This window comes from Phaenicophaeus curvirostris, chromosome 2 (genome assembly GCF_032191515.1).
Source record: "Phaenicophaeus curvirostris isolate KB17595 chromosome 2, BPBGC_Pcur_1.0, whole genome shotgun sequence".
NCBI classification, from domain to species: Eukaryota; Metazoa; Chordata; class Aves; order Cuculiformes; family Cuculidae; genus Phaenicophaeus; species Phaenicophaeus curvirostris.
The window spans coordinates 52,183,965-52,206,258 of record NC_091393.1 but is presented as its reverse complement, the minus strand read 5'-3'; the positions used below and the strand labels follow the sequence as shown (position 1 = coordinate 52,206,258).

Here is a 22,294-nt window from a genome sequence, read left to right as displayed (position 1 = left end):
GCTGCAGAGGGAACAGGCTACGAACAGCCTGGACGAGGAAAAAAAAACTCTGCTCACTAGACAGTTGCTTTGGATTTCTGTTCCAAAGCAACCCAGGGACAATGTCTTTCTGCGGGCCCTGCCCCCTAGGCAGCCAGGGAGCTCCCAGCACGGGAACCCGAAGGCAAACCACCTACAAAACGAAGCCACCGAGGGGGCAGGTCCCGACCCGCGTCTCCTTGAGGGTGGGGACAGAAGGGGAAGAGGCGTGGCGGGAGGGGGGTAGGCGGGTAGCCGAGCCGTGCGGCTCCATCCCTCGCCTCGCCTCGGCTGCGGAGCCGCCCAGCGGCCCGCAGGGGGCGGCGGCAGCGGGCGGGCGGGGGCCGGACGGCACCGTAAACGAGCTGAGCGAGCGGGCGGGGAAAAGGGGAGAGCGGCCGCCCCGCAGCGCCATGGCCGCCAAGGTGAGCAGCGCCGGGGCGCCTCGCGGGAGGGGAGGGGGTGGGTGTCTCCATGTCACGTGGTTTTGAGGGGGTCCCGCGCGTCACGTGGTATGGGGGGAGCCGGGGTCTCCGCCACGTGGTTTTGGGGGGTGGTAGGGGGGGTAGGTGCTTTTTTGCTGCCTCGCCCTCCTCCTGCAGGGAATGCAGCGAGGAAAAGGCGTTCTGCTGCTCTTGCCCCGCTTCTCCCGAGTTGGGAAGAGGCCTGGGCGCCTGCTGGGATCCGGGGCGGCGGGGGGGGGGTAGCCGGGACGCCCCGGCCCCGCGGCTGCGGGGCCGGGGCGTCCCGGCTCCCCCCCCCCCCCGCCATTATGAGCAGTCGAAGACCAGGGGGTGAGGGTGTTTTCCGAGCCCCAGAGAGTCTGATTTGTACCGAAAACAAAACAAAACCAAAAAAAAAGTAGGAAGTGAAATGATTTGGTTGGGTTTCTTCAACAGTATCTGCCGTGAAGGCAGCAGTCGAGTCAGAAAGTTAGCCCGCCCCTACCTGAAACCGGTCTCTTTCTAAATTAGGGATGTTTGTTTACTATATTGGGGTGCGAAAGCATCTCGGCTTGTGTGGGTGTGAGTGAACGTAGGGTCGTAGAGTGGTTTGGGTTGCAAGGGGCCTTGTAGATTATCCAGTTCCAACCCCCCTGCCGTGGGCAGGGACACCTCCCACTGATCAGAATCCATCCACCAGTAAACTGTCATCTGTAAGTTGTCTACTTGTCGAGAAGGCATTTTTGGTATTTGTAGTAATGCTTTGAGTCACCTGATTCCATGAACTCGGCCAGCAGTATAAAAAGTTCCTTTTACTGCGGCAGTTCTCAGAATCATGCAATAGTTTGGAAGAGACCTTAAAGATCATCCAGTTCCAACCCCTCTGCCCTGGGCAGGGACACCTCCCACCAGCCCAGGCTGCCCAAGGCCCCATCCAACCTGGCCTTGAACACCTCCAGGGATGGGGCAGCCACAGCTTCCCTGGGCAACCTGGGCCAGTGCCTCACTGCCCTCATGGTGAAGAAATTCCTCCCTATGTCTAGTCTAAACCTGCACCTCTTCAGTTTATACCCATTGCCTCTAGTCTCATCACTACAAACCTCTGTAAACAGTCCCTCCCCATCTTTCCTGTAGCCCCTTCAGGTACTGAAAGGTCTCTATAAGGTCTTCTCGGAGCCTTCTCCAGGTTGAACAATTCCAACTCTCTCAGCCTGTCCTCATAAAGGACTCATACAGTGCACTATTTGTGTTGCGCCTTTCAGTACTGGAGAAATTCTGCATCTTGAGCGTGTCAAATTCAATATATAAGTAGCTGTCTCTGTAACCACGTGAGTTGCTGGTTACTTATATTTTGGTAAACTTTTTCAGATGCATGGGAAAGTTGGGTGTAGGCTTCAAAGTCACTTAGGCAGTTTAAGAAGTATTAAGATAATGACACTTATGTTCTGTTGAGGGTTTAAAAATATTGCTGATGGGCCCAGTTTTAGTATTGATGGTTTCCGCTGATCTGTGGGATGCGCATATGAATAATACGTAATGAACCCAACTATTGTGGGTAGTGAGAAAAAGAAAATTACTTCTTTGTACAAATAAACTACATAATACACAGTATTCCAAGCAGATCATGTATAAAACCCGTTTACCTTTTCTCACTTTGAGGTGCTGTATCCTCATGGGATCCTGCATTTTGTGCCAAATACGTGAGGCTATTCTGTTCATACATCTGGAAACTTTCTCTCTGCTTTTCCTGAAATAATTTTTTGGAGTTATTATGGCCTGAGACTGAAGAGTGTGTGATTTCTAACTTCGTAACCAGAACTGGCATGAAATCAGGTGGTACAATTTTTTTTTTTTTCATTCTGCACATTGCAAGTTATGGTAATTTACTTTAACTCGAAGGTTAAAATTGGGAAGTGATAGTCAGCAAAGACTCGATATTTTGTGTGCTGGTAACAGAGCAGTACTGAAGAGAAACTTTATTTTTTGTGAGTTTCACTCAGGAGATAAGTCCATCTCTGCAAATTGCCCTGTTTTGGATTTTAATTTGTTGAACTTGTGCAAATGTCAGTTATAGTAAAGAATACATTTTTTAAACAGTGTAATAGAGTAACTGGCTCAAGATACAGTTTTTAGGAGCTCGGCCAACTAACCAGTCACAATTTCACTTGGAAAACAAATTTTGTTTTTTAAATTGTAAACAAACTTCTCGCCTTCTGCTTCCACTCCTTCCCAAACAGCGCATTTTTAAAAGAAATACACAATGTATGTGTATGTGTACTGTATGTGAAAATGTTAACAAACCTAAACTATAATTAGTCATCTGGAGTGTGAATTTCTCAGACTTTTATGTCAAGTCCTGTATAGCTGGTAGAGGCAACTGACAGGCCTGGCCTGTGTTGCATGGGCTTTTAGTGCTTCTAGAATTGATTTCCATTTAAACTAGAATATACTTTCCAGGGAGAGGTGCAGGAAAGAATTTGGTCTTGATTTGAATACTTTCAGTGGTGGAAAATGCAGTCTGTCTGTCTTTTTTTAAACTATCATATCTCTTGTTGTTGTTGCTTCTTTATTTTTGACTCTGAATTTGACCAGCTTCTGTTTCCAATTTTATCCTTATGTCTACAAGATTTTCAAATGCTTGTATAAAACTGTTAGGTTTCCTGCAGGATGGGAGGAAAATGGGGATTTCTTCCACATTTCTTCCACAGCTAACTCGTAGGCCCTGGCTGGTTTTCTTGCCTCCTGTTCTGGTAAACCACAGCAATTAAGTTCCTAGAGTTTTTGGGTATGAAGATGTGGTCTGCAGTCATGTTATCTGCTGGCTCTTCCCTGTATTGTTCAAACTTGCTGGATTTCTCACTGCAATAATAGAAGCTTTTATGAGAAAGGACTACTGTTTTCATGTAAAAAGGCCTTTAGTTATATTTTCCTACCATATTTGTCAACTGGCAACTTGGTAGGTAGTCTCTTGTTGGAAGTCAGGGTTGGCTGTAGGCCAGTTCTAGGAAGGTACGGTAGCTGAAAGTTTGCTCAGTGCTGATGCAGGAGGTTGGGTGAGGTGGCAGAGTGGGGAGGGGGACACTTTTGTGGTGAAGGGTGGAAATGGAAATAGGAAATGGAGGTTCTGTGATGTCTGATGTCAGCTCTTCGGTTGGCTAGATTCTTACTGTAACTTGGCAGCGGATTTTGTGATTCTCTAAAGGCTCGCTGAAGGTCCGTGTGCTCTAAAACTTGAAGCAAATGAAAAAAACAAAAATCAAAACAAACAAAAAAAAAAAGGTTTAGGAGTTGCTAACTTGCTGAACCTGACTTCAGAGGTAGGCAATTTCATATCTGTGTTTAAGAACTGAGGCATTAAGCTAGATGCTTTATTTTGGATGCTTCCCTCAGAAACATAGTTGAGCTTACTAATTCCTTATTGTTAACTGCACATTGCAAAAGAAGGCAAAAAGTGCCTGACCCTAAAAGAATAAAGCTTAAAAAATTTTCAAAACTCTGTGACAAGGAAAATGCAATGTTGTAAGCAAGTTTCTATGCTAATTGCTGGCAAAAGCCAAGGATGAGATTCTCATTTTAATATCTGTTTCTTCTTGACTTCTTTGGCCTTTCCTCTGCTTTCCCGACTAGAGTTTGCCAATCCCAGGTTTACTCATGCCCTTTCTTTTGTTTTTGACTTTCATTGAATAGAGACAGCTAGAAATGTCAGGAAGTGATGTGCTGGCTTTTAAATAACGTGCCCCCTACTTCAGTCTGTTTTTGGAGTTATTATTTTAAAACCTAGGCAAGTTCTGCTCTTGAAGAGGCTGTTTTGCTATTTCCAAAGTCCTGATTTCAGAAGAAGGTGGTGATATTAAGAAAAGTTGATAGGTTACACGTACACTGATGGTCAAGACTGGAACCTGTGCTGCTAATGTGCAATGAGGGTTTTAATTTGAAAGTTTAAGTTGGAATGAGGAGCTGATAAATGCTGATTTACCAGAGTAACACTGTTTAAGTTGGTGACGTTACTTTCACAAGCTAGTGTTTCACAGGAGAGGTTTTGATAAGTTCCCTATGGTTAGGCCCCTCTTAGTGTCATTAGCAACAGTCTCTTCTTTGTAAGCTTAGGGGCACCTGTACCCCACCTTTATGTTCTAGATTGTTCATTGGTTTATCTACTTTAAGAACTCATTTGTCTGGTTCTGTTTGTAGGACTGGGCCATTTCTTGTGGGAAGAAGTCCCTTGAGATGAAAGCTTAGACTGAATATTCTGTTCTTAAAAGAAGGTATAGCTAAGCAATACTTCTAAAATACCAAAATGTTCAAGGGTTTTTGTCTACCTTTTCTCTATGGATTATCTCTTGTGAAAGTCACTAAGGAGGTATTGTTGAATTTGGCGTGGTACTTTTAATTGCGGTGAAGGAAGATCATGAAGTATATATGAAAATTTCAGGTTGGAAAAAATAACAGCACATGACTTCAAATAAAGATTCTTTTTTCCTAAGTGTGTATCTTTCCTTTCATCTTTCTCTTTTATTCTCTGTTGCTTTTGTAAGGCTCCCCCAAAGAATTTTACTTTGTACTGTCACGAAGCTGTTTGTATGTTTGCATTATGAATCAGGCAGAAACAATTCTTTGTTCTGATTTGCAGCTGGGAAGTGAAGCATCCCTCTGTGATAAATCCTCTAAAATATCCAAATTTTGCGCGCTGTAAGTCTGCCTTCTGTATTGTCATAGCTTTGAAAGTAGACTTTTCTAGGAAATGACGTCTTAAGAGAATGTTTGGTTATTAAATTTTAATACATCTGTGACTTGGAATGAACTTCTACTGTGCAGATCACTTCATAACCCATTCAACGTGTTCCATTATTTAAATTCAGCAAAGCAGTATGTGATACAAAGAATGAGATTATTTTTGATTTATATATGTAGGATGTGATGGAACAAACCTGAAGATGAAGTTATAGTTCTGATTTTATGATCTTAATCATATGAAGAGTTGTGTGTGGTTTTTTTAACCTATTATTAAGTAAATGTAAAAATATTTCCTGGGACTTTCTGGTTTGTTTTGGTTTGGTGGTTTGTTTTTTTTAGCAGGCAACAAGATGACTAGAGAACGTGAAAATGTTTGGTAATGCAAACTTACCACAGATTCTTGACGCGTTGATGGAGTGAGATATTAGGTTGAGCATGAGAACTGGTACCATCTTATTTTATTAAGGTTTTCTGTTCTTTTGTCTTTCTTTCTTAACTCCCTTTTAAAAGATCGGTGATACACTTACGTATGTTACAATGCAGCAATTACTAGTGGAAGGCTTCTCATTTGCTGTACTGGGAAGCTGGAGAACTGGTGATGTTCTAGATGATGCTATGCTTGGGTAATGATTCCTCTGACTCAGTTTTTCAGAGTTATTTTAAGCAGCTGGGCATTGAGTCATCAACGACTCATTACCAGAGGTCGTCATTCAATAACATGATTACAGTAGTTAAAGAGAAGGAAGTCTAATATCAGATATCATAAGCTTCTTCTGATTTATAGATTCAGCAATCCAGATTTTTACTCTGGTAGAATTTCTCTGTATATTGGTATTATTTCAATAAGTAGTCCTTACAGTTAGATATGGCTTTGTAGCAAAGTTTTATTTTACTCCATTCTTTCAAGGTTTTCCTCCATGAATTTTCTTCCTCTTTTAGAACCTCTCATTTTCAGTCTTGAAATACAGGCCTACAGAAATATTGATTATCCACACGTTCTTCTGTTTATAAAAACCTCTTATTTGATTAGGACATCTGGCAAATTCAAGAGTTTACAGCGATTACAAAGGGAGAATGATACGAGAACTTTGCTATTTTGAATATACTGGTTCCATCTTGTGTTACATTTACGAGCAATTGCAAAATTAATGGTGTTGGAGGCAGTCTTGCAAAACATTAGAAAAGCAGGTATGGACGCTGTAAAATAGTGGGAGTGATTTGTTTCAAATAGCACTGCAAACATCTAGATATCTGGAATTATTTAAATAGCTATTGCAGTGTGTGGCACTTAAAGCTAAACTCCCTCTATTTCAAAGTAGGTTTCACAATTACAAGGTCATTCAAATTCACTTTAAACTTCTTTGAGGAGTGGGCAAAAAAACAGTGCTTGTGCTTTTACTTTCTTTAGCTGTCCTCCTGCTTTCTCAGGAATTTGATTGGAAAGCAGCTTCCCAACTAACACAAAAAGTACAAAGCAGTCTTGTAGTCCGGTGAGCAAAATTTAAGTGCTACTGAAGAGAAAAAAATATATGCCTATTACTTACTGGAAAATTTAATTTGAATTCTGAGCCTTATGGTTCTTTTCCAAAGCAGTCGTTCTATTTGAACTTTATATGGGTAAGATACCTCCACCAAAAAAAAAGGCAATTAAGATCAGAATCGCTGAACTTTGACAGTTAGTCCTCTGTGAGACTCGGGGTAAGAAGAGATGGGCACAAGGGACAGCTCTTGTAGGGAGCTGCCTTTACGCGGGCTGATCCAGCTGCTGTGTCGTTGTGAGGGGAAATTCAGGACACGGTGTGGTATGACAGGCATGTGAGCTGTCCTGGGCACTGCCAGTAAGCAGGTGTGTACTCATTGTAAGCGTGCTGGGTGAAGTCCAACCTGTGACTCTGTGCACATGAACAGTATTTGTGTTGGCAAAAACTCTGATTTCCTCCTGTATTTTAGAACAGCCCTGCCCCTTAAAGGAAACCGCTGGACAGGAGGGGTTTCCAATGTGCAAAATAGGTGGCTTGGAAGGAGGAGGGGGTGGTAGGAAAGTAGGCAGTGCTGCTTGAGAGAGGTCCCTTGGGAGGCGAAGCAAAACAGCTGCTTCTGAGGATGGGCAGCCGTGCCTGACCTGGGTTTCTGCAAGCAGGACTTGTCCAGGTAAAATCAGTCAGTCCCACTGGTGTAAAAAAAGCGGGACTGGTGTACAACTTGTTCACAGACATTTTCTTAGGCTTTATCGTTGTGTTGCTGACTTCTGCTCTGAGTTGCCATCTGCTCCTCCTTGGCAAAGGAACTGTTGTGCTTTTATTTTGTGTATTCATATGGTATCTCTGTTTATACACAGTAGGTTTTCAACTTGCTTTGCTTTTCCTGGCCTTCTGAGACTGCAGAGCAAAAATAAGTTGTCCTCTCAATTCCAGTTGAATTCAAGTGAAGTGTTTGTTTTTCTGGCTGATACAACAGAATGGCCAATTTTCAAGAGTAACTATAAAAATCCTCTTAGAATAGAATCATAGAATCACCAGGTTGGAAGAGACCTTCTCTCTTTATGTGAGGATTTTTTTTTTCTTTGTCATGATGATATGGGCTGTTTCAAAAGGAAATATAAATGACTGATATAAGGCTATTGCACTTATTGTACCTCTGGTTCCGATTCAAATCCTGGGATTCTCCTACAGGACCTTTACACTTCATTTTTCTGCAGCAGTAAGGCCACGGTTGGTAAGGTGCTTCATTTTGTCCTACAGCCTCATCAGATATGAGGATTAAGCTCGAATGTTTTATTTCCTCCAGTGTATCAATTCTTCAGGGGGTAGGGGAACTTGGATTTAATTCAGTAATTGAATATTGCAGTAACATATGATAACATAATGTAACTTAGTGCTTAGCTAGTTACAGCACAGTTCTTTCAGCAGTAGTGTAATTTCTTCCATTAATAGCCCTGAATTTGTCTTCTGAAAATGACTGCTTATGGAATACAAAATTAAACAATTTCCATGCTGCAAATAACTAGACCATGTTCTTAGAAGTTTGTATATGGTTGCTGAATTATAATTTTTATATCAATCGCTGTTACGTTCTGTCAAGCTGCCAAATTTTCTAGCAATTTCTATGGAAGCAGCAGTGCAGACTTTCTTTTCTGACTTTTTTTGGTGCATTCTGTCACTATAAAGGTTGCTGGTACAAGAAGAATTTGTGTGTTGTCCAATTTAAATCAATTCCTAGATAATGGAAGATGGAAACTTGTAAATGAGAAACTTTTAATGTTTTATTACTCAGTCCAGTTCCGTCATTCATTTTGTCATCTTTTTTAGGCTTCAGTTCAGGGATTCTTTTTCTTTTTTATTTTTCTCCTTTTTCTGTTTTTTGTTGTTTGGGTTTTTTTTGTACTTAAAGTGGGATAGTGCACATTGCATAAAATTGCAGATGACTAATATCCAATTCAAGTGCTGAGTGTTCTCTGACCCGGTCTAATGGCTGAGCTTTGCTTATTTGCACTGTTTAACATGCCCAGTGTGATACTTGACAGGATCTTGTACTTTTCTACACTGTCAACAGAAAAGCTTAAAATAGCTGTAGGCTATAATTGAACTTTGCCCATTTCTAGAGTAAAGAAGCTTCATCTGATAAAATGGTAATGCATTTATATTGATATAGTGTCCTCATTTATCTTCATAAAATAAGAGGAAACATAGAAATGGTTCTATTATTGGGCTTTCATAAAGTAGCATTTATAAAAAAGGCTAGGAGATCCCAAAACATTAGTATATTGATGAATGTCACTTAAGTGACAGAGAATTTAGCAGAATTCCATCTTGATGATCTGTTTAGCTGCATTTTAGATCCCTTCCCAGCTGTCTTCAGTTAGCATGCTATTGAGCACTTGTTTTCCTATTAATATTACTAGTGTTTGGGACTTTAAAATAGTATAACTGTTGTCTTCTGTATATGGTAGGTCAAGTTTTATTTGAAGTAACATAATTTTAACATGCAGGTAGTTGCTTTGCTAGTTTTTAATCTGCCTCTAGACTGTGCAGCTGTTACATTGAAATGCACAGCACATAATAGTGTGGTGAGTCTGAAAAGTCTTGAAGTTCATTAGATAACTTTAGCAAAACTTTGTGCCTCTCCAATTAGTGAGATAATTACTGGGTTTTATAATCTCGCTCTGAGAGAGGCAGCACTATTTATTGTGTGACTACAAGCTGTCCTTAATGAGTAGGTCACAATCAGGCAATTTTTTTTGTGAACGTTGCAGGTTTTTTTTTGAAACCCTCACCTCTTACTGGCTTTGTTCTTTCAGGACAGGATTGCAAGGGTACAACACTAATCACGCTGAAGTTTCAGGTAATTGCCAGGGTACTTGGCATGGCAGACTTCTGAAACGCACAGTTAAATATTGATTCAGCAAACAGTCGCAAGCATTGCAGTTTGATTTCAGAGGCACAGCAATGATTAATCTAGACAGAGATTTTTAATCACACTTGGGATAAACACGTCCTGCCTAACATCTTTAAGTACGGAGCCGTGCTATACTTGCTTTAGTTGTATGCATTGCTGTAACTGGAATTTGTTTTCTCGGATTTGAAATTTTTAGTCCCCAGTCTGCTGGGGACCTGGAATAGGTTAGTATCCAGAAAGGAAAATGTGAGGAAATCTGGGCACTTGGAGCAGCGTGATAAATTGATTTTGGAAGAGGCCTTCTGGTATCATTGGAGCTCCTCAGTCACAGTTAACAGTACGTTGTTAAAAACTCATAACTGGCTTATAAGTAATGTTTTAAACAAGAAAAAATCCTCCAGTGCTTAATCCAGCCGAAAGCTCTGATGTGATTCACTGGAGTATTTGAGTCAGTTTTTGGAAACATCTCTAAATCACGTGGATGTCTTGCATGTGTTTCTGCAACTGAATTCCCCTTGCTTCTGTGCTACTTGGGTGCATGAGGATTCTGTTGTTTGGTTTGACAGGGCCCTGTAAATAAGTTTGTATGAACACAACAAAAGATAACAAAGCATCTCTTTTAGTAGTGCATGATGGTGCTTCTGAAAGTATCAGAATTTGAATACTGCTTTTTAAAACTACGGAGCTGCTTATATATAATCCACAGGCTTTAAATTCTTGAGCACTGTTGTAAACCTGGAAAATATCACAGTTTCTTTTTCGTGCTCTGTGTCAGTAATTATCTGCCCACCCGATTTGTAACTGCACGGAAATAAGCAGTAAATTGTGTTATTACCTTAAGATTTTAAGATCAATTACATTCTGAGACCTTTAAGAGGTCTTTAGTCTTATAACCATTTTAGTCTTCAGTCTGCCTCAATAACATCTGCTCCTAGATGCTTGAGCTGAACAGGAGGACCTCCCACTGTGTGATTTGAGTTCACTCCAATGCAGGTTCTTAGTTCATGTGCTGCCTTTAATGCTGGCTGAGAGTGTATTTCCCTTGGCTCTGGAGTGTGCTGATGTTTGCTTACAGATAGACAGCTATAAAGAAGCTCGTGTTCTGTAAATCAAAAGTAAGATAGTAACAAAAGGTAGGCTGGACTAGCCTGAACAGAGTTCAGGTCTTTCTTGACCAAAAAATTATTTTTGGCAAGACAGTGAAGTCCTGTGTGGTAGATGTGAAGAGCTGATTTGTCCTCAGTGTGGAAAGCCAGAGTTGTTGAAAAGGCTAGTAAGACATTGTCTTTATTGCTAGAGAGAATGTTTCCAAGTCTCTCTAACACTTGAAAACTTGCCTAGTCACTTCTTTCTTACACAAAACCAAACAAATTATTTCGAGGTAAGATTATTACACCTTTATTGTAATTCTGGAAGCGCTAGTGGCTTAAACCACATGTGTGTTGTTGGGAATCAAGTATTTCATTACTGTCCCTTCATTTATAAATGCTTCAAACTGTGTTTTGTGCTTTTTGGAAACTCATCATGCTTTGTTAACTATTTTCTTGCAATATGAGATTGGCCTTTTAATCCGATTTGAATAATTAATTAAATACCTGCCTGAAGTGTTGTAATCACTTGCAGCTTCTGAGGCTGAAGAGGAGCTCCCTGCGATGAGTCTCGTCTGTCTGAAAGCATGTTGTATTAACAGGAAGAAATGATGCAAGTCCTTGTTTCCTAGCTTTTTACCTGTATTTAATTTGCTTCTAAAGTGATTATTGTCAATGGTGTTGACTTCAAATGACTAGCTGCAGGCTATTGAACTTACTTAAGAGCTGAAAAATTGCATAGAAGAAAGTCAATCAGAAGGTCAGCAGGCAGATTTCTAATGTGTATTTGTAGAGAGAGAGTTCAGCAGTCAGAGACAGTGAGGGAACCTGCAGTAATTACGTCTGAATATTGTGACCTCTTAGTCCAGAACTGGAGTTCTTGCCTGAACTTAGTTTTGCTTTTTGGATGAGTTTGTTTTATTTCTGATATTGTGGAAAGCAGGAAAAAAACCCCAGTTGTGTTAGAAAATAAAAGGGAAGTTTTTATTAAACCAGTGAATTTTAATTTTTACTTATTGTTTAATAAAATCATAGTATAAAACCAGTTTCAAGGAATGGTTAAGTTTCTTCTGGCTAGTAGGCTTTTTTTCTAGGCAGATGTTGTTAGAGCGTGCACGAGAACAGTGATGCCTAGAACTATACAAGCAACATGCATTTTCTCTATTTGCTCTGTCTTAGTTACAAAGATAAGCATTGTGGTCTTTTCTCCTTTGTAATAAATATTTATTGCTTTAACTGGCAGTTTCTAGAATAATGTATAATCGTTTCTGTTCCTAAGGTAAGGCTTCTGTAGGAGACTGTCTGAGAAGACAATGTCCCTACTGTCCTCCTACGCTTCTGTCTTCAGTTTTTTGTTTGCTTCTTGTCTCTTAGGAATGCCTGTGAGAGGAACATGTGTAAAGATTACTGTAAGCAAGGCAGAAGGAAGCTGCCTTTCCAGGCTGAGAGGCTTATGCACTCGAAGAGCCACTTGATATTTCTGCAGACTATCCAAATGTACACTTAGCCTGACAGTCTGATACAGTTGTGATACAGGGACTAAAAAAGAGGATTTTTTTAATTCTTTTTTTTTTTTTGTTAGATCGTAGCCCCAGATGTTGCAGCTGCTGCAGGAAAGATCTCTTCAATGTCTGAGTACTTACTGGCTTTTGGATGGGGTTGGATTTCAGTATAAAGGGTGGGAGAAAGGTTAAATCTATCTAAACTATAGCCGCTGTTGGAAGAAAAGTAGCATTCTCAGTGTTCTGTGGTGCGAGATTGGGGGGAGTTTTTTGCCTATATTTCTAAGACACTTTTCGTACTCTCTCTCTGAGCTATTTGGACACCAGTTGTTTTAAACTTCCTGTAGTGCCCTTAGGAATATCCACAGTGAGACTTCGAAGTGTTTTGACTTGCTGAGAGTTTTTTCAAAGGTGCATTGATTAAAACATGGAGACTGAAGTAATCTGTGCATGAATGGTGAAATGAAACAGTGGTTAAACTGTTATGTAGAGCCTTGCCTGCCCTCCCGTTCTGTCTGTAGCGCAACTGCTGCAATGAGGACAGCCTGAGGTTTAATGCTGGCTCTCCAGCTGATAACAATCAAATGTCTTACAGTCCTCCTGAGCAGTAAACTACCTCAAAAACAATATTAAACAGTGTCACAGGGCACATTGCTGTGAAAGATTAAACAGCAGAAAACAGAAAATGTAACAATTGTAAGAGTTAATTCCTTTTGTTTGCAAAGTATTGCCACTTTTTAGTTAAATATTTCATTCTGACCTGTTCTTTCAGATGTGATTGGAAGATATTGCCAATTTCTGACCCAATTTATTTGCAGCTAGGTTTTTGTCTTTATTTTTTTCTTTCTGATTCCTCAGTTTCCCTAGCCCTGGAATCCTAAGCTGTATCCCAAGTATGCTGCTTCTATTTTGTTTTCTTGGAACTTCCCTCTAGACTGAAAATTTCGTTTCTAAAACCAGTATTGGTGGAGAAAATTCTGAAAAAAGGAGCACCAAAAAGACCCTCCCCAACAAAACCAAACAAACAAAACGGTCCCCAGTAAACACATACCCCACACCCCAAACCCACATCCAAAAAACTTGTAGTAGAGAATGAATAAAAGAAAGTCAGGGAAGAAAGAAATTCATGTTACCATTCTGTGCATCCAGTTGTGAGTAACATATAGCTTATCATTGTTTAACAAGCAGGTTTCAAAGGCTTATGCTTACTAGGCCTACTGAAGAATATTTGTACTGACTGATGGGGGTTTTTTTAGCAAGCCTGCCTAAAGCTTACAAGTCTTACAAGGAGCGGCTGAGGGAGATGGGGTTGTTTAGCCTGGAGAAGAGGCTGAGGGGGAGACCTTATTGCTCTCTGTAACTACCTGAAAGGAGGTTGTAGAGAGGAGGGTGCTGGCCTCTTCTCCCAAGTGACGGGGGACAGGACAGGAGCCATGGCCTCAAACTGTGCCAGGGGAGGTTCAGGCTGGACATCAGAAAAAACTTTTTTACAGATAGGGTCATTGGGCACTGGCAGAGGCTGCCCAGGGAGGTGGTTGAGTCACCTCCCTAGGAGATATTTAAAAGACGGGTGGATGAGGTGCTGAGGGGCATGGTTTAGTGGTTGATAGGAATGGTTGGACTTCTGATGATCCAATGGGTCTTTTCCAACCTAGTGACTCTGTGAAGCTTATTCATGAATAACAGCAATGTTACTGGAGTTATTCGAGGTGACTAAAAGCCCTTTGTTGTTGATTCCAGCTAAAATCTTAAGCTGATGTCCTACAAGAAAAATTCAAGTCTGTTTGCTATTGAGGCTATTTAAAATTTAAGAGTTTGACTTGTGAAGAAGATTCATAACTCAAAAAAACCCAACCAACTGAAATATGGATTTGATCCTCTTCTGCGAATCTGGGAACTGCTGCCACCAGCAGTAGGACAAGAAACTAGAGGCAGAGCATGAACCTGGAATGCATTGCCATCCTTGCTGCTGTGACAAACCAGCTGTCTTTCTAAGACAGTGGCACAAACTGTCTTAATTAAAGCAAATTAAACCTGTGAATGCAAATTAAGCCTGTGAAAAGGGCACTACTGGGTGTCTGAAACACTGAGCTGCTGAAGGGCTAACTGCTATGAGGAAGGCATGCATCTATTATGGGCGTTTCATGCTACGAGCCTTTTATAGATATTTTCTTTGTATTATCTGCTACTGCCAGCCGTCCAAGAGAAGCAGTTGTGGTACAAGTTTGCTAAACTTTAACATGTGGCTGGAGCAGATGAATCTACGGCATAACACAAGAGCTCTTTCTAAAACAATGAAGTCCTGTCTGTAGGGAAAGCATTTTCAAAGGTTTGTCCAATATTTGAGTGGTTTCTCCAATTTTAGTGCTATAAAGCATACTTCTATTATAACACAGCAGTACTGCATCAGGAAGTCCAGTGTTACAGAAACATTTTGCTTCAGAAGAGTGAACTTAAACAGAAACCAGTAATCTCTCTGTGGGATTGTTAATCATTCTTATCACCAGAGGGTTAGACAGGGAAGCTACTATAAAAACTGCTGTGATCACAACTGATGTGTGTTAGCTGTTAGTCTGCTTGCTCCTGGATAGTGATTTTCTTTCACAGTGGTTTTTAATTGTTCTGCTCCTCTTATGAACAAGCTAGCCTGCTTGTAATAGCAATACCTAATAATAGTGATTGATTGCAGTACTTGGAATTTCTAGAAGTTGAGAGGCTTCACACTGTAAATCTGTAAATTGGGAAACCACAGTCCAGATGCATAGCTACAGCAGGTAGAACCAGCTCCAATGAATGCTGATAGAACACTGAGAATTGCCGCTTTTCTTTCTATTTTCTTCTCCTTATTACAATCTGAATGTCTATACCCATACTAATGAAAAACAAATTTTCATTTAATAAGGTCTTACTGGTTTCCCCCTGTCCTCAACTGCCAGCACCTTCTCATTCCAGAGAAACTGCAATATTAGCCAGAGCTGCAGAGCTGCTGGGGATCAGAGAGCCCTTTCCTTCTTGGCATGTGTTGTGCCATGTTCTGTTTGATCCCTGCTAGCCTTTTCCCGTGCAAGGGAGAAGGAGATGAACATCAGGATGCGTTACAAACTGCTGGTGAAGCTCTGGATGCTAGGTGTACAGTACAGCGACCGGGTCAGCTCTCCGATTGGTGAAATCTGTTTTAACTTTTTGGGTTAGCAGTCCTTTTCCTCGAAAGATCTCACAAAACAACTTCAGAACTCAGAACCAGTTGTATCCTGGGGAGGGTGAGTGTGGGAGACAGTTGCAGCCAGTAAAAGAAACTGACTTTCTTATAACTAATAGATGGATTAGCAGTTTTTACTTGTTTTGTGAATTTGCAGTATTGTGTAAATGAAGCAATAGCCTCTATTCCATTAATGAAATGTTTGTATCTCTGAACTTCCTGTGGTTCTTGGATTGTTATGAGCTTCCTAGTAGCTGAATACTTCCAGGTTGTTGTGAGTAACTTTGTTTACCTGCTGGAAACCGTGTTTCCTCATCTGAAGAACGTACTTGTATATGGTTTTATTGTTAGACACCAATGTATCTTACCTTTCTGATCTTGTTATTGCTGTGGGGTGTTTTGCCAGTTTTCCTGAAGGCTGTTAAGATCTGCCCCTGTCCTGGTGGAATCTCATTGTTCTTGTGAGTGAAAGCAATAATTTAATACTATGTTGTACTACTTGAAGAAGGCCAAGAAGGCTCCCTGATTAAGAAAGGTGCATTCCTCATGATTCAGATCCCTTGCATCTGAGCATTGTTGAATTGGCATGCAGGAACTGGATAAGTTTTGGTAACCTGCTGTAGGACGGACACGTTCAACACCTTCATCTACTGCTACTGAGAGGAGTGGCCTGGAGGGCCTGCTTAAAATGTTCTTGTATTAAAGAAGGCGTGCTGCTTCTCTTCAGTTTGTATTTGAAGGAGAGTAAGGCAGATTATTCACATGTTTGCATGGAGACCTGATTTTCTGCTGGAAGGAAAGCAGTCAGTGTTGTTATTGAAAACGGTTTTTTCAACTTGGTTTTGCACAGCATAATCTGAAATCGCTGAAAGCCTCAGTTCTAAGGGAAAAGCTTTCATTCAGTGGAGCACTCAGAGTGCTTTGGACTTTTCTGCAATGTTGGCTTCTCTAGTGGAGAAGACCAATTGATTTGTTGCGCACATGGTTCAGGGTTAGTTTTGTAAGCTAAACTACAACATGTGTGTGTTTTCTTGGCGCTGTTTTTGTTTACACTGAAGTAAAGTATCTCTTGACCAGCCTGAAGTATTTTCACATGATGCTTAGGAAGTTAAAATCTAGGGGAGAGAAGTTGGGGTTGTTTTCTGTTTTTATTTCAGAGGAAGGGATGTCTAGGTGGGAATTGCAGTAAGCTGCAATTTTGAGACAGGCAAGGCTTGATGGCGAATGTCTTCTGGTATTTTTTTCATATCGCACAACTTGCTTTCAACAGAAATTATGATTTTATTGTCACCTGTATGGCAGGAACAATTAGGTGTGGTGGTTTGTGGGGTTTTTTCCCCCCCCCCTCAGCCTGTAAGAACATGAAGGACCTCACTGTTGCACATGGCCTGGTGTTATTAGTAACATTGTTATAAAATTGTTTATCTTGGATTTTGTTTTTTAATCTGCGGGAACGAAGCTCACTTCTGTATGAGCTGAGTAACTAAAGCATATGTCTTAGTGGTGAAGATGACAGCATAGCCTTGCCTCTTTCCAGATGCACTAGGGCAATTAGTGTGTTTCCCAAAATAAACTTTCTGCTGCTTTTAACCCTTTATAAGCTGGAGAAATAAGGGCTATGACATAATCTATATAGAGTAGCAATATTTTTGTTGTAACTTGTTAGTACTCTCTGTTAAAATTCATAGTTTTTCTGTTTTCCTTTCCTGACCTGTAGTGTAGCTGCTCTTTGCTACTTCAGTGTTGGTATCAATCAGATAAAATAATGTTTTAACTAACCTGGGGCAGCTGGCTAATAAAGACTTGAGGTGTAAATAATAAGACCTTTACCTTTTATAAATTGTATTAGTGTGAAGAGTCTTCTTTCAGAGGAGGAGAAGCTTGGATAAAGAGTTTATTCTGGTCATGTTTAAAGTTTATGTAATATGCTACTTTAAATGGAAAGCTAAAACTTTGGTTCTAGGTCTTCCTTTAAGAGTCAAAGGAAAAATATATGGTTTTTTTTCTCTGCATCTATTGCATCAGTTTGTGAGAAAATAAATATAGTCCCTTTGCAAATCCTGAAAGTACTTTTAGACTGGAAGAGAATTTAACAGAATACAATGAAAATATGTTTGGGAATACAGTCTCAGGCCATTTCACAATTCTCTGTATAAAGAAGCAGAACTGTTCATTAAATGTTCAACAACTTTGCCAGTGTTTCAAACATGACATTTCTTCGTGTAGTAGCTGAATCAGTACACACCAAAGCCTCTTGTGTCTAAACAGTTAAAGTTTAGGGGATTTTTCCCTTCCTTCCTTCCTTGTGCTGATATGTAACAGGCCTGCTGTCTTTGTGCATTTGCATAATTCCTCCTGTATGTAAAGTCTCCTAACATAATTTCACATGTTACTTTTTAGGTACATCATTGGCTACTTACATTTGGAATTGTTCTTCTTTCTTCTGAATTGATTGCTCTATGAAACAGTTCCCTTTACCTGAGTTGGAATATGTCTTGTAGGAAAAAAAAAAATATATATAAATTGGATTGTTTCCTTTTTCCCCTGGAAAAAGTTGTACAAATAGTTCTGGACACAGCAAAGAACAGCCAGTTTTAAATTCTGTATCCTCCTGGAAAATAATGGTTGTCTCTAACAAGCTCTGCAGGAGACTTTCATCTTGTAAAGTTTGTGCGAAGGTTCGCTTTGGAGTTAAATTTTAGGAAATGTTCACTTCTTACATGCTGAGTTGCTCTTTGTACATCCAGCCTTACCCCACTTACTATTTCTGCTACTTAAGAATTAGTTGTGCTGACACTTTCTTCATGAAATCTTCTAAAAAAGCTGAAAGGCTTACTGCTATATTCTTTTTCACATGCAGGCTCGTGTTATGTATGATTTTGCTGCTGAGCCTGGAAACAACGAGCTGACCGTCAGTGAAGGGGAGATTATCACCATAACCAACCCGGTAAGAAAACGGAGATAGAATCAAAGCTTTAGTACGCTCTCCTGAGCTGTTTCTAGCAGATGGAAGAAAAAAGGTGCTAGATGACATCTGAAAGCCCTGGCTCCACTCCCCCGAAGAATCAATGAATAAACTAACTGCAAAGAATTTTCGGTTAGTTTTGTGGAAACAAAAGCAATTGACAGTTTTGGAGGACAGGGCCTCTCTCAGATTGTGACTGTGCACTTAGGAAGGTGCTAATGATGGTGGCACCCTTGCAATCTGAATGTGTGGGCTTCCGTTCTTTGTGTGCCCGATGTTTCACATTTTGTGTGTGTGTAACCTTTCAGTTGCTTGCCACTTGCATTTAAATCTGACGTGCCGTTTCCCTTTGGGTTTGAGTTTCTTAATTAATGACTTCAGCATTCCAAGTTTGCTCAGAGAACTTGTGGCAAAATTTACTACTAAATTCGTATGCCCTTTCATAATTAACGAAATACAGACAAGGTACAGGGAAGGAATACTGAAAATACTATAGTAGTACTATCAGGGAGCTCTTAAATTTTACTTCTGAGTGCTGACATTTGATTTGCACGTGCAGTTTGAATTTGAGTGTGCTTTTATTGCCCTGTATAATTCTTACTCTTAGTAACAAGGAAAGTGTTAGTTGATTGTGCTTTTGATTTTTTGGGTAGCAGTAGAGTTCAGTGAATAGACTATCCTTTTAAAACATGTACAATCAAAAAACACCTGATCTTCATGCCAGGTTTTATTTGTCTGATTGTATAGGAAACGTGATTGTATAGGAAACGTGAGTTCTGCAGTATGAACTAATTCTTTGAAGAGCCTAGTCATGCATAGTCCTAATAATTTTTAGTTGCGCTGACCTTAAACATTTGAAGCAGATATTTAATAGAACCAGCACTCTCTTGAGTAAGATGCTATGCTGTGGCGGAAGTAACATATTAAATTAGTTCAGAAGTTTAATGCCATTTCACAAAAGTTAAATAAAAGCTAAATAGTTCACGGCTTTTAAGCTAGTTCTTGCTGAACTGTGTATCAAGGTAGTATAAATTATGCTGCCCACGATTAAACTGTTGGATAGTTTACCGCAAAGGCTCTTGATATTTTTTGATATGGTAAGTTTAGACAGTAATGGCATAAGTAAGTAATGGACGACCACTGATGATTGCTCCTAAGTGTAGCAGTGCAGATGTGACTTCTGGCTCAAGATGTTGTTGCTCTTGCAGTTTAACCAAGCTAGTTGAATTTATAATTGAAGGTGTCTAGTTGTATGTGTGTTCTTGAGTGTCAGCTTTTAGGTACATAAAAAAAAACCCAAACAAATGGAAGTTTGCTATTTCAGTAACTTTAAAATCTCAAATATATAAGCAGACTTCTTACTTTGTGCAGGATTCCATGAAATTTCCAAGTGAAGGAACAAAATTGTGAATAAACAAATATATCCATTACGAAGCAGATGAAGAAAAACTAGAATTAAATAATTGCTGTCTAAGATTTTCCAGTTTTCAGCTGTGAGTTAGCGTGATTTGTAACTATGTCTTCAAGGAACACTGTGATTTAAACCAGAGCTGGCTTATTCCGGAGAGTGTTGTCTTGGAATTGACTTTGCTTAACTGCAAAGTTTTCTTAGTGTATATAGAATAAGGGTTAAAAAAAAACCCTCAGACAATAACAGGATGCCCCACTGAGGTCAGATCTGAACTGTGTTAGTACTTTCCGAACTAATAATATGAGACCTGCCTCTGAAATTAAATTTAAACTAGAAAGAATGTGTCTAGATCTTGCATGGTGTGTGCCTCTATTAATCTTGAGATTATCCTTAATGTTCATGTGGGTTGTATCTCCCACTCATCACGTACCTCTGCACCTTCAATAAATGAAGTGGAGAGTCTACAAATATTACTGAAAGCATAATTCCTTGAGTGTTGCTTCTTTATAATCTGTTGATTAAAATTAATGCTTTGGAATTGGCGTACTTATAGCTGTGTTTTGATGCAGTCTGTGTCCAGACAATTGGGTGTGGTTTCATAGATAATCAAAAATGCTGAAAATAAGCTTTTTTTCATCCCTCATGCTTGTTAAAACTGAAGTCCACAATAGCTATGTGAAACAAGCGTGGTCTGCATTCTGTTTAAATGAGTATCTGCTGCTTCAGCAGATGTAAGCAAGTTTGTTCGCAGTTATACAGTCATAGCTGTATTTGAAACATTGCATTTGACAGCAAAACAGTGCTTCCTCCTGAGCTATTTAGAGTATGCTATGGACTCCATCTAGCAAAACTATTTCTATGTTATTACTTCTTTTAGGATGTCGGTGGAGGATGGTTAGAAGGAAAAAACAGCCAAGGCGAGAGAGGACTTGTTCCAACAGATTACGTTGAAGTAAGTGACTACACTGCTCTGCAATGAGAAAGCAGAATTACTGAGAAGACCATCCTCTTACTTGCTGATCAGACTGTAATGCTCAAAGATAAAACCTCCAGTGTTAAAGTTTGGAATATATAATCTTACTGTGGCAACTGTAGCTGGCTTTGGAGACCAGTGCAAACACTCCATCCAAAGCTACTGTGCAGCTCAGTGATTTTCCAAGAAATGCAGCAGGGGGTTGTCTGTAGTAAATACTGCTGATCTGTGGAACGTGAGGTATTTTGAATCTCCTTCTGGTTTGGGGGGTATCATAACCCAATAATTGCTTCATTTTCCTTTCTGAAGATACAGATACAGAAGCAAGACACAAGTTTATTGGTGTTGCTGTGGCTGATTTGCCACATGCATGTACACCTCTGGAAAGGAACCCCATTTTTGGGGCTCAGAGTATGGGATCCCAAATCCAGGGACTACTCATTTCACCTTCTTTTTGAGAGCCTTTGCTGTTTCTTCAGTGTGTGTTGATTTCCTCTACACTTAAAGCCTAGTGTAATGGGAATGGAATGGACATCTTGAATGCAAAGACTGGAATCCAGCTCACTCTTGGAGGGCTGGGCCCCGTGTCTGCATGTCTACAGGTTGCCAGTTAGGTGAAAGCTTTGGCTGTAATTCCTGTAGCCTCGTCTTAAGGCATGTTCCTCCTTTCATTCATCAGTGCTGTGTTTATTAAAAAAAGACAAGGGGTGAGAGGAGGATGCTTGTTCACATTACCATGTTATTTGTCTTCAGCTGGCTAGCGTATGGTCTAGCAGCTTTTGCTCTCCAAATTTGCTGTCCAAAACTGATTCCAAGTATTGAGTTCCTAGTCTCTATGCAGTAATGTTAACAACTGTGTTAATCCCCCATGAATTTATAGTTAGGTGTCCACTGCCACAAGTCTCATGTGTTACACTGTGATAATGTAAGCCAGTTCCGTCTGCTGCGGAAGTAAATCCTGCAGATTCTCACAGCAACTCCTTGTAAAAGGTACTATTCAGTTTGAATTCAAAAAGGATATATGCAACCATCCTAACATCTAGTGCCATGAATGTTAGGATGATTATATATTGTAAACAGCATAATTTCTTTAATGAAAGCATGAAAAAGTCTTTCAACTTTTTCCATTTCAGATTATAAGTGAAGGTGCAAAAGATGGAATTAGTTGCGGTAACTCATTAGCTGACCAAGCCTTTTTTGATTCCCTTTCTTCAAGTACAGCTCAGACCAACGCTGCTGCAAAAAGCAGTAATCAGGTATGTCTCCAGGTTTTTCAGGCACAGCTGGGGCATGGCGGGTTATGCTTGCACTCCTCAGTTGTGCTGTACCATATCTGTGAACTCTCATAGAAGTGCTAATTAAAATAATTGTATTTTCATTAGGGAACACTTTTATTGAGTATTAATAAAATAGGCACCTGTTCAGCTGCTGTCTCTGTGTGAAAAATCAGTATTCTAACACTTTCAAAAATAGATAATTTTCATTTTTATTCTTTCCAGAATGCAGACATTTAAATCTGGGACTACCTCGATCTCTGTTTGTATATGTGCACTCTTAGCAAGTTTA

The 22,294-nt window shown here is 40.1% G+C and overlaps 1 protein-coding gene across 2 annotated transcripts in view; it reads left to right on the top strand.

Annotated features, from left to right (window-relative positions):
* The first annotated feature begins 302 nt into the window (after positions 1-302).
* The window catches only part of SNX9 (sorting nexin 9), a 58,777-nt gene continuing 36,785 nt past the window's right edge, over positions 303-22,294 (top strand). For both annotated transcript variants that reach the window (XM_069852063.1, XM_069852062.1), the window contains exons 1-4: positions 303-443; positions 18,240-18,326; positions 20,633-20,707; positions 21,862-21,984. In XM_069852063.1, coding sequence (XP_069708164.1) covers positions 432-443; positions 18,240-18,326; positions 20,633-20,707; positions 21,862-21,984 — 297 coding nt within the window. In that variant the 5' untranslated portion in view covers positions 303-431. The remainder of the gene's footprint in view (positions 444-18,239; positions 18,327-20,632; positions 20,708-21,861; positions 21,985-22,294) is intronic.